This window comes from Pseudophryne corroboree, chromosome 3 (genome assembly GCF_028390025.1).
Source record: "Pseudophryne corroboree isolate aPseCor3 chromosome 3, aPseCor3.hap2, whole genome shotgun sequence".
NCBI lineage: Eukaryota > Metazoa > Chordata > Amphibia > Anura > Myobatrachidae > Pseudophryne > Pseudophryne corroboree.
The window spans coordinates 67,371,251-67,388,323 of NC_086446.1; the positions used below are offsets into that span (position 1 = coordinate 67,371,251).

Consider the following 17,073-nt stretch of genomic DNA (forward strand, 5'->3'; position numbering starts at 1 on the left):
TTGATGTCCAAGGATACCAGAAATTCTCACTCCTCCAGCCCTGAGATCACCACTCTCAGAGACTCCATTTTGAACTAGAATTCCCTTAAATAAGGGTTTAGCTACTTCAGGTTCAAAATTGGCCTGACCGAACCATCCGGTTTCGGTACCACAAAGAGGTTTGAATAGTAACCCTGGTTTACCATATCAGGTGGAACTGGAACAATTACATCTGCCCTTTCCAATTTGTGAATGGCTTCCTGAAGGATAGCCCTGTCTGACAGCAAAGCTGGCAGACCTGATTTGAAGAACCTGTGGGGTGGGAGCTCTTGAAACTCCCGTTTGTACCCCTGGGACACAATATCCTGTACCCAGGGATCCAGACCGGACGACACCCAGACGTGACTGAAACATCTGAGCCTCGCTCCCACCTGCCCGTTCTCCAGGAAGGGAAGTCCACCGTCATGCTGAAGATTTTGAGGACACAGAGGCAGGTTTCTGGTCTTGGGAACCTGCAGGTGCCGGTTTTTTGGATTTAGTTCGGCCACCCCTGAAGAAAGTGGTAGGAGTCTTGGACTTTTTAGCTTTTGCAGACCAAAAGGACTGCACCGAGGATGTAGAAAAGGGTTTCTTCGTCGTTTGAGAGGCTGAGGGAAGAAAGGTTGACTTACCAGCGGTTGCCGTGGAGATCCACGCATCCAATGCTTCCCCAAATAGAGCCTGACCTGTGAAGGGTAGGTTCTCCACACTTCTCCTTCATGGCCTCCACCATGAAACCCGCAGAATCTTGTACGTTACGTAAAAACAATTCAATGTCTATCCATAGAATCTAAGTCCTCTAGTAATGTGCCTGACCACTTTACTATGGCTTTAGAAATCCATACACAGGCAATAGTGGGCCTTAACGCCACTCCTGAAGCAGTGTATTTGGATTTGAGCGTAGTTTCAATCTTTCGGTCTGCCGGTTCTTTCAAAGCGGTAGACCCCGGGACAGGTAACACCACCTTTTTAGACAGTCTAGATACAGAGGCGTCTACTATAGGTGGGTATTCCCACCCCCCCCCCCCACCCCCACCCCCACCCCCCCCACCACCATCATCAGGGAAAGAAAAAGCCACAAGAACCCTCTTTGGGATCTGGAATTTTTTCTCTGGATTTTCCCACGATTTTTCAACCAATGCGTTTAATTCCTTAGACGCAGGGAAGGTCGGGGAGGCTTTCTTATTGTCTGTAAAGTAAGCCTCCTCTACCTGCTCAGGTGGTTTGTCAGTAATGTGTAATACATTCCTAATAGCGTCAATCATGAGTTGCACCCCTCTTGCCAGGGAAGCCTCACCCCCCCCACACATCCCCATCACCGTCTGCCGTGTCAGAGTCGGTGTCCGTGACGACCTGCATAATCTGAGCAAGCGCATGTTTCTTCGATACACCAGGTGATTTTGAGGTAGTGGGGACAGAACCACACAAAACCTCCACAGATGGTTTTAAAATCTGTGATTCAGTTTCATAATGTGCAATCCTAGTGTAAATCTGGGATATCATTCCCTTAATAGAAGCCACCCACTGGGGCTCGGATTCGGAAGGCTGAGACAAAACATTACATTCCTGTGTACATGGAATGGATTCCTCTGGAGAAGATACATATTCTGCCGCACAAGACACAGAGTCCCTGGACATGGCTATGTGATAATCAGCATACACCTAGGAAAATGGCAGACACAGTTTTCCCAGTACCTTCAGAGAAACACAGAGATTGGAGCCAGCCACACACAGCGCCCCAGTAAGCAGTGACAGAGTAACTGCCTGGTGCTGACTGTGTACCTTAATAGATTACACAGTGAAATTACAGCCCCCCCCCCCCCCCCCTCCCTTCTACGACCCCCTGGTACCGCACAGGATAGCTGGAGTCACGTGGAGGGTCAGCACTCCCTGTCAGCGTCTCTCAGTGATGAACTGCAGGAAGAAAATGGCGCTGGTGAGCTGCTGGGTCCGCTCTGAGGAGAAGCTCCGCCCCCAAACATGGCACGGCTTCCTGCACTTACAGGATTATACTGGCCTGAGGTAATTTATACCAGCAGCAGAACAACGTCCCTGATAGGTTCAGTGACCAGTTTTTTAGGGTATATGCGCTGGCCCAAGGAGCCCCTCAAAGCGCTGCACCATATGTACAGCTGAGCCTCCGGAGCGCAGTGTCAGTACTGTGTTCCCACCCTGATGCCGCCATTCACCCCGGCTCCCCGCTTATCGGGTCACGGGGGACACACTCACCACCACGATCTTCTGGCTCTGTTAGGGGGTGGCAGCAAGCTGCGGGAGTGAGCGTTCGCCTCGGGGGCTAACGATCATCACCCTCAGGAGCTCAGTGTCCTGTCAGCGGAGATAGTGGCCATTAAGCTCTGAGGGCTGGACACTACTCCCCTTCCCCCGTAAATCACACGAAGCAGGGAGGCTGTTGCCAGCAGCCTCCCTGTGCTTAACATCTTTAAAAAACAAAACAAAAAAAAAACAAAAACAATAAAACCAGAAAAGCTGGAAGAGCTCCCCTAGCTGTGACCGGCTCCTCCAGGCACATTTTCTAAACTGAGTAGAGATGGGTAGCTCACTATAGAGCCGCTCTTTTGAGCCGGCTCTACTAAGTGAGCCGTTTCAAGTGAGCGGCGGTTCTTCAGCGGCGGATCACTGACAGACTGTGTCTGTCTGCGCGATGAGATCATGAGAAGAAGAACTGACTCGCTCCAGGCAGGAAGTGGAACAGAGCCGGCACAGTGAACGGCGGTTCTTCACTGACACTGACTCAGTGAAGAACCGCCGCTCACTGCGCCGGCTCTGTTCCACTTCCTGCCGGGAGCGAGTCAGTTCTCATGATCTCATCACACAGACAGACACAGTCTGTCAGTGAACCACCGCCGCTCACTTGAAACGGCTCACTCGAGCGGCTCACTGGCTCCAGGGCAGGCAGGCAGAACAGCCAGAGTCATTAGATGACTGGGAGAAGACATGAAAACAAGTCTGTGGTGCTGCTGCTTCCACCACACTGTGCTGTACGCTATCTGTGTAAATTAAGCAGAGTTCATAATGATTCCTAGAGGGACCTTGTTATATAGCAGTTTAGGAAATTAATTTAAGATAGGGAAAACTGACCTACCTAGTACATATGAAGTTAGGTAGATATTTTAATCACCTGTTAAGGAGCAATTACTGGTTTGGGGTTAATAGTGTTGTGGAAGAGGTATGTATATGTTTGAAGTCACTTGTACTAGTTTATGTTAAGGATAAAATAGTAAAAGTATTAAAATTATATTTAATCCATTTTGGGAACATATACACTGCATTTTGCTTATATGAATACGATACTGGTAAATTTGAAGGGCTGAATTAAAGATGGGTAGCTCACTATTGAGCCGGCGCAGTGAGCGGCAGTTCCACCGAGTCAGTGACGAACCGCCGCTCACTGCACCGGCTCTGTTCCACTTCCTGCCTGTGACCCAGTGAGCCGTTCAAAAGAACCGGCTCTTTTCCGTGAGCTGAACCGTTCAGAGCTGCTCACGGAAAAGAGCTGAGTTGCCCATCTCTAAAACTGAGTCTGGTAGGAGGGGCATAGAGGGAGGAGCCAGCCCACACTATCAAAGTCTTAAAGTGCCCATGGCTCCTGGTGGACCCGTCTATACCCCATGGTACTAATATGGACCCCAGCATCCTCTAGGACGCAAGAGAAAACTGATTTGCCTGAGCTGGAGGCGGGGATATATGGACGGGCCCGTTGCATGCTGGGAGGCCAAAAAGCTTTGACCGATTGGGATATGATGAAGCGACAGTGGATTTGCACCAATGTTATCCTGTGGATATCCTGTGGATAACCTGTGGACCCTGCTGGAGAAATAGTGATATGCCGACACCTTATAGTAACCTGATACACACACAATGACAGTCTTCACCCAGACACATCCCCTGGTGTTACTGTATAATGTCCCATTCCCAGCAGTCACCTCTCCAGTCAGCAGCTGAATTATCTTGTTGGCGAGTTCCATGATCTTCAGGTCATTGTGCCTCTCATGTTTCAGTGGGTGAGGTGGAGGCACCGTGATAGAGCTCTTGGTCCTGCTCAGTCTTCTTGACGCACGGGGGTGGCTGCTGGTTATCACATGCTCACCAGATGTCTTCTTCACTACTGTGCATTCCTATATAAAGGAAGAGACAAACGTTATAGGACTATGGAGTTCCCTCAATAAACATGCTCTATGAAACATGAGTAATACCTTCCTGAACCATGACGGATTAAATAAATAGAATCATTCATGGAAAGGGTGGATTAGGGTTTGGAGCCAATAAGCTTTTCAGCACAGCCATGGAACAAGTAATGAACTATGGTTACAGCTGTAAAATAGGGGTGTGGTTCGTTTTATCGACAGTATCTAGGTCGACAATGTTTAGGTCGACCACTATAGGTCGACAGTCACTAGGTCGACATGGATGGAAGGTCGACAGGGTTTCTAGGTCGACATGTGCTAGGTCGACAGGTCTAAAGGTCGACATGAGGATATTTTTTTTTTGTGTGTCGTTTTCTTCGTAAAGTGACCGGGATCCCAAATTAGTGCACCGCGTCCCCTCGCATGGCTCGCTTCGCTCGCCATGCTTCGGGCATGGTGCCTTCGCTTCGCTCGGCACACTTTACCGTTCCAATCGTAGTCCACGTGGATCGTTAAGTATGAAAAAATCCCCCCCCCCAAAATTTTTTTTTTTTAAAAACTCATGTCGACCTTTAGACCTGTCGACCTAGCACATGTCGACCTAGAAACCCTGTCGACCTTCCATCCATGTCGACCTAGTGACTGTTGACCTATAGTGGTCGACCTAAACATTGTCGACCTAGACACTGTCGATCTTCAGACCGGATCCCGTAAAATAGATACAGCTGAGATTTCCATTCTGGTGAAATAGACCACCCAAGGATCAGAAATTTGGCAATCAAGGGGCTATGTAACTCAAGGAGGGGGGAGTCTTTGGATTTTTCAATTTGAACCATGACCAAGACTGACTAAGCAATCATCAGAATATCTACTGCAGGAAGACTACCACCATTAGTTGAGAATAGAAGGTATGTCTATCATAGAAGCCATATTGTTTTCATCTACAAATAACAAAAATGCAGGGTAATAGTAACAGGCTTGGTATGAAAGCTACAATACATTTTCTAGCCCATCAGAACTGGCAGCTATGTTTGACCATAGATTCTGACCACGGTTTTAGACTCAAGGGGGTACATTTACTAAGATGGGAGTTCTATTTAAGATGGGATGTTGCCCATAGCAACCAATCACATTCTACTTCTCATTTATCTAGCACCTTCTAGAAGATAATACCTGGAATCTAATTGGCTGCTAAGGGCAACATCCCATCTTAAATAGAACTCCCATCTTAGTAAATTTACCCCAAGATTTCTGCTAATGTTCTCATTAAAGTTTAAGCCCGTCACATTATTGGACTTTATCTCGTAATGTATGGATATAACTCTTCTACAAGACGGGGCAGCTCAACAGATGGGTTCCAAAAACATAATTTCCATCATAATGGAAGACTGGCAATAAAATGATTAAACATAAGGGTTGGAGCATTTTCTCAGCTGGTGGGCTACAGGCATAATTATATTTCTATTTTTTTTAATGAAAACGTTTAAAATCGTCAGGTTTTTGGTCCAAATACTTGAGGACAAATGTGTCAGGAATTTAATCAATGTACCAGATGGTCCGGAGATTAAATAAAAAAAGTTTAGAAGAATGACCATTGTTGTTCAATGGGAGTCATTCCGACTCGATCGTAGCTGTGCTAAATTTAGCACAGCTACGATCACCGACACTGATGTGCGGGGGGGAAGCTGCGGGAGTGAGCGGTTGCCTCGGGGGCTAACGATCATCACCCTCAGGAGCTCAGTGTCCTGTCAGCGGAGATAGTGGCCATTAACCTCTGAGGGCTGGACACCACTCCTCCCCCCCCCCCCCCCCTAAATCACACGAAGCAGGGAGGCTGTTGCCTCCCTGTGCTTAACATCTTTAAAAAAACCCAGAAAAGCTCTAAGAGCTCCCCTAGCTGTGACCGGCTCCTCCGGGCACATTTTCTAAACTGAGTAGAGATGGGTAGCTCACTATTGAGCCGCTCTTTTGAGCCGGCTCTACTAAGTGAGCCGTTTCAAGTGAGCGGCGGTTCACTGACAGACTGTGTCTGTCTGTGTGATGAGATCATGAGAAGAAGAAGTGACTCGCTCCAGGCAGGAAGTGGAACAAAGCCGGCGCAGTGAGCGGCGGTTCTTCACTGACACTGACTCAGTGAAGAACCGCCGCTCACTGCGCCGCCTTTGTTCCACTTCCTGCCGGGAGCGAGTCACTTCTTCTTCTCATGATCTCATCACACAGACAGACACAGTCTGTCAGTGAACAGCCACCGAAGAACCGCCGCTCACTTGAAACGGCTCACTAGCTCCAGGGCAGACAGGCAGAACAGCCAGAGTCACTAGATGACTGGGAGAAGACATGAAAACAAGTCTGTGGTGCTGCTGCTTCCACCACACTGTGCTGTACGCTATCTGTGTAAATTAAGCAGAGTTCATAATGATTCCTAGAGATGAACAGGGGACCTTGTTATATAGCAGTTTAGGAAATTAATTTAAGATAGGGAAAACGGACCTACCTAGTACATATGAAGTTAGGTAGATATTTTAATCACCTGATAAGCAGGGGGGAAGCCCAGCACAGGGCTAGTCCGCCCCGCATGTCTGGCCCGCCTCCACCGTATAAGTACCGATGCTTTTGTACTTGTAGAGTAACTCCCAGCCAGCACAGCTCCTGTGGCTGGCCGGGAGTTACTTGTCGCTGCCAGGGTCACAGCGGCTGTGTGTGACGTCACGCAGCCGCTGCGGCCTGCCCCCCGCCCACGTTGGCTGGACCGTGCTCCAAAAACGTCGGCCAAACGCTGCCGTGCCACCCTCTCCCTGTCAATCAGGCAGAGGCGATCGCTAGGCAACAATGGCCATCTGGCATGCGCAGTTCTGACCCGATCGGACCGCTGCGAAAAAAACTGCAGCATGTGATCGAGTTGGAATGACCCCCTATGTCTCCTAACCAAACAAAACAGAGATAGCACTATCACTGATGAGATATGAAGACCTTTTAATGAGGGTGTGCAATTCTACTTGTATAATGAGTGCATAGGCGTGCGCACGGGGGGGTGCCTGGTGCGCACAGGCACCCCCTAATGTCCAGTACCCCCCACAAGCCAGGTCCACAACTGCAGCTGACATCCCAGTAGCAGAGCCAGAGGACCTCATGCAAGCCCGCATTTACAGGCTGTCCGTGCGCAGTGTGAAACCAGGACCACCCCTCAGCAGTGAGTCCGCGATCACCTGCATTTAGTTTCCCTCCTCCGCAGCCTGCACACTGAAGCCCGGGGGTAAAGCCGGTCAAGAAACTCTGGATGGAACTGACTCGAGCAGGTCAGGGCAGACAAATTTAGCTGGGGGGAGGGAGCAAGGTGCCTCCTCTTCCTCCTCCGTCCGCTCTTCTTCACAGTGGCCCCGCACGGTCTGCCACCACAGTTCCTTATTCATGTGAAAAGTGATGACCAGGCAGCAGAGTAGGAGGTTACAGCAGCCACAGTGACACAGCAGCAGCCCAGCGGGGATCCCTGGTAATCCTATGCAGTCAACATAGTCCTAGAGGTCTTAAAGCTCTACATGAAGAAAGGTAATGAATCATGGGGGTTCTACGGGTAACAACTACTGTCTGTCCAGCTGTGATGAGACTATAAGTCCCGGCACACCTTTTCAACTGGATGTGCTGGGACTTGTAGTGCCATCACAGCTAGAGAGGCACGGGCAAACCAAGTACAACAACATGTTATAGGTTGCTGGGTTCTTTTTTGACACCTGGGTGCAGTTTATATGTGCTTATTGGTATGGTTACTCTTATTTTAGTTAGTATGTTGCTGCAGAATTTTTGCATTCTTATGCTCTGCCACAAATTGTTAAATAGTGCTAGCCACGCCCAATAGGCGGTGCAAGACACGCCCATCCGGCGGTGCACACCCTAACAAAATGGGCTGCGCACGCCTATGAATGAGTGTATGGTTCTATAAACCCAGGGATTATTTCTATCGTTTTAACTTTAGAAATTTGATCTAAACGTAGAGAATAAGGAAATTTGTTTTTACTGAACTATAACAAGAGTAGGCTAAAATTAGTGTTTATTCTAGCACCCTGCACCTTTCAAAACCTGTGCAGTTCCTCTTTCCTGCCTGGGGTGTCATTCTCTGTGGTGCTTCTAGCACAGAGTGGTCTCTGTATATCTCGATACAGAGGGGGGGGGCGACACCATCACTTCACCCGGCGGTGAAATAAGAGATCTGACTAGATTGGCACAATCTAGAACCGGTGATAGCGACACGTGAGGCCGCGCATCGCTATCGCTGTGGAATACACACGGAGAGATGTGTGCTTCATTTCTAAGCAATCTAATCAGATTGCTTAGAAATTAAGCAAAAATCGCTACATCTGGGTAGGGGTAACAGTTGATTTACCGACGAACACAATACAGACAGTTATAATCCCGACAGCCATTGACCAACAGTCAAAATACTGATAGTGTCAAAATAACGACATTCATTATGCTGACATGTTCAAAATGCCTACATGCGCATTTAAGGAATTTTTGACCAAAGACCGACTTGTTCATACTTTACCATCCCAGTGGACCTGGAGGGGGAATACAACAGTGTGCCGAGCGCAGCAAGCTATGCGGAGGGACGCGGAACACTTAGACGGTGTCCATGTCGACACTGACACTAACAACAACAACAAAAAAGACCAGAAAACCCCATGTTGGTATTTTGACATGTCGGCATTTTGAACATGCTGGCATAACGAATGTCGGTATTTTGACTGTAGGTCAATGGCTATCTGTATTATGACCGTCGGTAAATCATACAGATCCCATTGGTAGAGTAGTATAATACTATAAAGGAAACAATCGTATTATTGCTTCTCCTTTTATTACCAACGCACATTAAGCAGTCTTTCCTAAAACTACAAAATCTTCCTTATATAATCCTAACTTCCCTTTATTATGACGCCTTATGGGACCCAATTTTGTGAATTGCTGAAAAGTTCAGGCACATATAAGCATTTATCACTCTCTGGGGGGCGCTGGCTGACTAGATTGCTGGACTAGATGAACCAGTAGCTAACCCCTAACGCTGATAGGCCATAACTCACAGAGTTAATCAAGTAAGAGCAATTCCACAAGGTTCAATAAAGGGCAAATATTAACTACCCTACTGATAATGTCTGCGATGATCGGGAGCAATAGAAGCTCCAAAGACAAAAACGACAGATCCCAAGTTTGTCTTAATACGCATTCCAGAAAGGCAGGATTCATTCAACATATAACTCCACTGGAAACTACTCCTAAATAGCACTCAGTCAGCTCGGTGGTGTTCCTTCTAGGCTGTTTCAGCAGGGTGCTGCACCCTGCCCATTTTTGAAATGTGAAAAAGCGGGTGTGGTTCGTTTTATCGACAGTGTCTAAGTCGACAATGTTTAGGTCGACCCCTATAGGTCGACAGTCACTAGGTCGACATGGATGGAAGGTCGACAGGGTTTCTAGGTCGACATGTGCTAGGTCGACAGGTCTAAAGGTCGACATGAGGATTTTTTAATTTTTTTGGTGTCCTTTTCTTCGTAAAGTGACCGGGATCCCAAATTAGTGCACCGCGTCCCTTCGCATGGCTCGCTTCGCTCGCCATGCTTCGGGCATGGTGCCTTCGCTTCGCTCGGCACACTTTACCGTTTAAATCGTAGTCCACATGGATCGTTAAGTATGAAACCCCCCCCCCCAAAAAAAGTGAAAAATCCTCATGTCGACCTTTAGACCTGTCGACCTAGCACATGTCGACCTAGAAACCCTGTCGACCTTCCATCCATGTCGACCTAGTGACTGTCGACCTATAGTGGTCGACCTAAACATTGTCAACCTAGACACTGTCGATCTTCAGACCGGATCCCGAAAAAGCACCCTGCCCTTTTTCAGTGCACCCTGCAGCACCATAAATCGCCCCCTTGTATACAGAATGCAACAGTCAGAGTGCATGTTACAATGTCGTCGTCTACTCCTTGCCCACCTCTGAAATTGGAACACAATTTCTATCCTTAATGAAATGGATGGCAGATTGAGGTACTGTAAATGGCATCACTGCTGTGGCTGCCTGCATATCACATAGCACTCTAATATAGAGGGAAAGGACAGGGTAAGCAGTGAGCATGTACTGCTTACACTATTTCCTTAGTAGAAGAACAGACTTATGTTATACCTATAGTGTATATTTTAACCCTCTACTTAACTTTTCTGTTTTATTACACATAAGGATTGTAACTACTTCAGGAGTGGAGGAGACATTTATTATTATCTACTTTTTATGTATATACTGTAGCCGTTCTTTCAAGAAGACTGGACAAACAGAGTAATTTTTCTTCGTACAGATGTTGGGTGTTACATGGGTGTCCTATATGTATGTAGGGGTCAATAATACATTAAGGGGAAAAATAAGAATTTACTTACCGATAATTCTATTTCTCATAGTCCGTAGTGGATGCTGGGGACTCCGTAAGGACCATGGGGAATAGCGGCTCCGCAGGAGACTGGGCACATCTAAAGAAAGCTTTAGGACTATCTGGTGTGCACTGGCTCCTCGCACTATGACCCTCCTCCAAGCCTCAGTTAGGATACTGTGCCCGGACGAGCGTACACAATAAGGAAGGATTTTGAATCCCGGGTAAGACTCATACCAGCCACACCAATCACACCGTATAACCTGTGATCTGAACCCAGTTAACAGCATGATAACAGAGGAGCCTCTGAAAGATGGCTCACAACAATAATAACCCGATTTTTGTAACAATAACTATGTACAAGTATTGCAGACAATCCGCACTTGGGATGGGCGCCCAGCATCCACTACGGACTATGAGAAATAGAATTATCGGTAAGTAAATTCTTATTTTCTCTAACGTCCTAAGTGGATGCTGGGGACTCCGTAAGGACCATGGGGATTATACCAAAGCTCCCAAACGGGCGGGAGAGTGCGGATAACTCTGCAGCACCAAATGAGAGAACTCCAGGTCCTCCTCAGCCAGGATATCAATTTTGTAGAATTTTACAAACGTATTTGCTCCTGACCAAGTAGCTGCTCGGCAAAGTTGTAAAGCCGAGACCCCTCGGGCAGCCGCCCAAGATGAGCCCACCTTCCTTGTGGAGTGGGCATTTACAGATTTTTGGCTGTGGCAGGCCTGCCACAGAATGTGCAAGCTGAATTGTACTACAAATCCAACGAGCAATAGTCTGCTTAGAAGCAGGAGCACCCCAGCTTGTTGGGTGCACACAGGATAAACAGCGAGTCAAATTTCCTGACTCCAGCCGTCCTGGAAACATATATTTTCAGGGCACTGACAACGTCTAGCAACTTGGAGGCCTCCAAGTCCCTAGTAGCCGCAGGCACCACCAATAGGTTGGTTCAGGTGAGACGCTGAAACCACCTTGGGGAGAAACTGAGGACGAGTCCTCAATTCCGCCCTGTCCGAATGGAAAATCAGATAAGGGCTTTTTCAGGATAAAGCCGCCAATTCTGACACGCGCCTGGCCCAGGCCAGGGCCAACAGCATGACCACTTTCCATGTGAGATATTTTAACTCCACAGATTTAAGTGGTTCAAACCAATGTGACTTTTGGAACCCAAAACTACATTGAGATCCCAAAGTGCCACTGGAGGCACAAAAGGAGGCTGTATATGCAGTACCCCTTTTACAAACGTCTGAACTTTAGGGACTGAAGCTAGTTCTTTTTGGAAGAAAATTGACAGGGCCGAAATTTGAACCTTAATGGACCCCAATTTCAGGCCCATAGACACTCCTGTTTGCAGGAAATGTAGGAATCGACCCAGTTGAATTTCCTCCGTCGGGCCTTACTGGCCTCGCACCACGCAACATATTTTCGCCAATTGCGGTGATAATGTTTTTGCGGTTACATCCTTCCTGGCTTTGATCAGGATAGGGATGACTTCATCCGGAATGCCTTTTTTCCTTCAGGATCCGGCGTTCAACCGCCATGCCGTCAAACGCAGCCGCGGTAAGTCTTGGAACAGACAGGGTCCTTGCTGGAGCAGGTCCCTTCTTAGAGGTAGAGGCCACGGATCCTCCGTGAGCATCTCTTGAAGTTCCGGTTACCAAGTCCTTCTTGGCCAATCCGGAACCACGAATATAGTGCTTACTCCTCTCCATCTTATCAATCTCAGTACCTTGGGTATGAGAGGCAGAGGAGGGAACACATACCCTGACTGGTACACCCACGGTGTTACCAGAGCGTCTACAGCTTATTGCCTGAGGGTCCCTGGACCTGGCGCAATACCTGTCGAGTTTTTAATCATGTGGAAGACTTCTGGGTGAAGTCCCCACTCTCCCGGGTGGAGGTCGTGCTGAGGAAGTCTGCTTCCCAGTTGTCCACTCCCGGAATGAATACTGCTGACAGTGCTATCACATGATTTTCCGCCCAGCGAAGAATCCTTGCAGCTTCTGCCATTGCCCTCCTGCTTCTTGTGCCACCCTGTCTGTTTACGTGGGTGACTGCCGTGATGTTGTCCGACTGGATCAACACCGGCTGACCTTGAAGCAGAGGTCTTGCTAAGCTTAGAGCATTGTAAATGTCCCTTAGCTTCAGGATATTTATGTGAAGTGATGTCTCCAGGCTTGACCATAAGCCCTGGATATTCCTTCCCTGTGTGACTGCTCCCCAGCCTCGCAGGCTGGCATCAGTGGTCACAAGGACCCAGTCCTGAATGCCTAATCTGCGGCCCTCTAGAAGATGAGCACTCTGCAACCACCACAGGAGGGACACCCTTGTCCTTGGTGACAGGGTTATCCGCTGATGCATCTGAAGATACGATCCGGACCATTTGTCCAGCAGGTCCCACTGGAAAGTTCTTGCGTGGAATCTGCCGAATGGGATTGCTTCGTAAGAAGCCACCATTTTACCCAGAACCCTTGTGCATTGATGCACTGAGACTTGGCTCGGTTTTAGGAGGTTCCTGACTAGCTCGGATAACTGCCTGGCTTTCTCCTCCGGGAGAAACACCTTTTTCTGGACTGTGTCCAGGATCATCCCTAGGAACAGAAGACACGTCGTCGGAACCAGGTGCGATTTTGGAATATTGAGAATCCAATCGTGCTGCCGCAACACTACCTGAGATAGTGCTACACCGACCTCCAACTGTTCCCTGGATCTTACCCTTATCAGGGAATTGTCCAAGGAAGGGATAACTAAAATTCACTTCCTTCGAAGGAATATCATCATTTCGGCCATTACCTTGGTAAAGACCCGGGGTGCCGTGTACCATCCATACGGCAGCGTCTGAACTGATAGTGACAGTTCTGTACCATAAACCTGAGGTACCCTTGGTGAGAAGGGTAAATTTTGACATGAAGGTAAGCATCCTTGATGTCCCGAGACATCATGTAGTCCCCTTCTTCCAGGTTCGCAATCACTGCTCTGAGTGACTCAATCTTGAATTTGAACCTCTGTACGTAAGTGTTCAAAGATTTTAGATTTAGAATCGGTCTCACCAAGCCGTCCGGCTTCGGTACCACAACAGTGTGGAATAATACCCCGTTCCCTGTTGCAGGAGGGGTATCTTGATTATCACCTGCTGGGAATACAGCTTGTGAATGGCTTCCAAAACTGTCTCCCTGTCAGAAGGAGACATCGGTAAAGCCGACTTTAGGAAACGGCGAGGGGGAGACGTCTCGAATTCTAATTTGTACCCCTGAGATATCACCTGAAGGATCCAGGGGTCTACTTGCGAGTGAGCCCACTGCGCGCTGAAATTCATTGAGACGGGCCCCCCACCGTGCCTGATTCTGCTTGTAAAGCCCCAGCGTATACTGAGGGCTTGGCAGAGGCAGGAGAGGGTTTCTGTTCCTGGGAACTGGCTGATTTCTGCAGCCTTTTTCCTCTCCCTCTGTCACGGGGCAGAAATGAGGAACCTTTTGCCCGCTTGTCCACGAAAAGACTGCGCCTGATAATACGGCGTCTTCTCATGTTGAGAGGCGACCTGGGGTACAAACGTGGAATTCCCAGCTGTTGCCGTGGCCACGAGGTCTGAAAGACCGACCCCAAATAACTCCTCCCTTAATAAAGCAATACTTCCAAATGCCGTTTGGAATACGCATCACCTGACCACTGACGTGTCCATAACCCTCTACTGGTAGAAATGGACAACGCGCTTAGACTTGATGCCAGTCGGCAAATATTCCGCTGTGCATCACGCATATATAAAAATGCATCTTTTAAATGCTCTATAGGCAAAAATATACTGTCCCTATCTAGGGTATCAATATTTTCAGTCAGGGAATCCGACCACGCCAACCCAGCACTGCACATCCAGGCTGAGGCGATTGCTGGTCGCAGTATAACACCAGTATGTGTGTAAATACCTTTTAGGATACCCTCCTGCTTTCTATCAGCAGGATCCTTAAGGGCGGCCATCTCAGGCGAAGGTAGAGCCCTTACAAGCGTGTGAGCGCTTTATCCCCCCTAGGGGGTGTTTCCCAATGCACCCTAACCTCTGGCGGGAAAGGATATAATGCCAATAACATTTTAGAAATTATCCGTTGTTATCGGGGGAAACCCACGCATCATCACACACCTCATTTAATTTCTCAGATTCAGGAAAACTACAGGTAGTTTTTCCTCACCGAACATAATACCCCTTTTTTGGTGGTACTCGTATTATCAGAAATGTGTAAAACATTTTTCATTGCCTCAATCATGTAACGTGTGGCCCTACTGGAAGTCACATTCGTCTCTTCACCGTCGACACTGGAGTCAGTATCCGTGTCGGCGTCTATATCTGCCATCTGAGGTAACGGGCGCTTTAGAGCCCCTGACGGCCTATGAGACGTCTGGACAGGCACAAGCTGAGTAGCCGGCTGTCTCATGTCAACCACTGTCTTTTATACAGAGCTGACACTGTCACGTAATTCCTTCCAACAGTTCATCCACTCAGGTGTCGACCCCCTAGGGGGTGACATCACTATTACAGGCAATCTGCTCCGTCTCCACATCATTTTTCTCCTCATACATGTCGACACAAAAGTACCGACATACAGCACACACACAGGGAATGCTCTGATAGAGGACAGGACCCCACTAGCCCTTTGGGGAGACAGAGGGAGAGTTTGCCAGCACACACCAGAGCGCTATATATATACAGGGATAACCTTATATAAGTGTTTTTCCCCTTATAGCTGCTGTATAGTTAATACTGCGCCTAATTAGTGCCCCCCTCTCTTTTTTTAACCCTTTCTGTAGTGCAGGGGAGAGACAGGGAGCTTCCCTCCAACGGAGCTGTGAGGGAAAATGGCGCCAGTGTGCTGAGGAGATAGGCTCCGCCCCTTTTTCGCGGACTTTTCTCCTGCTTTTTTATGGATTCTGGCAGGGGTTAAATGCATCCATATAGCCCAGGAGCTATATGTGATGCATTTTTTTGCCATCCAAGGTGTTTTTATTGCGTCTCAGGGCGCCCCCCCCCAGCGCCCTGCACCCTCAGTGACCGAAGTGTGAAGTGTGCTGAGAGCAATGGCGCACAGCTGCAGTGCTGTGCGCTACCTTGTTGAAGACAGGACGTCTTCTGCCGCCGATTTTCCGGACCTCTTCTGCCTTCTGGCTCTGTAAGGGGGCCGGCGGCGCGGCTCTGGGACCCATCCAAGCTGGGCCTGTGATCGTCCCTCTGGAGCTAATGTCCAGTAGCCTAAGAAGCCCAATCCACTCTGCACGCAGGTGAGTTCGCTTCTTCTCCCCTTAGTCCCTCGATGCAGTGAGCCTGTTGCCAGCAGGTCTCACTGAAAATAAAAAACCTAATCTAAAACTTTCACTAAGAAGCTCAGGAGAGCCCCTAGTGTGCACCCTTCTCGTTCGGGCACAGAGATCTAACTGAGGCTTGGAGGAGGGTCATAGGGGGAGGAGCCAGTGCACACCAGATAGTCCTAAAGCTTTCTTTAGATGTGCCCAGTCTCCTGCGGAGCCGCTATTCCCCATGGTCCTTACGGAGTCCCCAGCATCCACTTAGGACGTTAGAGAAATATATGTTTAAAAACTATAAACTTATGCGCTATGCTTTGTGCACAAAGCGTCACCTCAAAAATGTGCCCTTCAAAATGAAAATGTGCTCTCCTCAATGATCAGAGCCCTGCCTTTAAAAAAAACCCTAGAATGAACACTAGCTTGGATGTCACCCAGTCACTCTCAGAGATGTCAAGGATGAATACAGCAAAGCAACAGTGGTCAGTGTGGAGGATGTGACAGGTTACTGGAGAAGCTCATGAACTCAAGGATCTGAGAAGGCTTCTTCTCATCTTCTTTTATGGACACTTGGTCCTACGTGTGGTCTGGGACACAAATGAGATGCCCAACCTTTCTGTCCAACATGGGAGCCAGAATATGGGGGGGGGGAATTCAAATGTTTGAAAAGTCGGTTGGGCGTCTCTTTTTTCCCTATCTATTACATAGCAAACAGAGGGGCAGATGTATTAACCTGGAGAAGGCATAAGGAAGTGATAAACCAGTGATATGTGCAAGGTGATAATGGCACCAGCCAATCAGATCCTAACTGTTAATTTACATATTGGAGCTGATTGGCTGGTGCCTTTATCACCTTGCACATATCACTGGTTTATCACTATCTTATGCCTTCTCCAGGTTAATACATCTGCCCCAGAGTTTTCAAACAATTGAATACCGTCCTATGAGTGGCAAATTTCAGAAATCAATGGACCTAAATATTACAGGGCCTCCCCTCCCTTGGCTCTCACGGCAGTGCATATTTCCCCAACCCTAAATTGATCAATGGCTGCAAGAGGTTCTCTAGCATTTAACTCTCAGATTTTGTTGCTAGAAGAACAGAATTACACTCTTATGAACATGAGATGAATTCTGAATTTTCATGCACCCTGCCTTCATTACACAGTGGAGGCAGACCCGTACGTACATTATATAGCTTTAAATA

General features: G+C 48.1%; 1 protein-coding gene across 1 annotated transcript in view; it reads right to left on the reverse strand.

Moving 5' to 3' along the window:
• The window catches only part of LOC135054748 (oocyte zinc finger protein XlCOF29-like), a 74,946-nt gene that overhangs the window by 15,907 nt on the left and 41,966 nt on the right, over positions 1 to 17,073 (reverse strand). Inside the window, exon 3 of the mRNA XM_063958053.1 lies at positions 3,966 to 4,157. Within this exon, the coding sequence (XP_063814123.1) occupies positions 3,966 to 4,157 (192 nt within the window). The remainder of the gene's footprint in view (positions 1 to 3,965; positions 4,158 to 17,073) is intronic.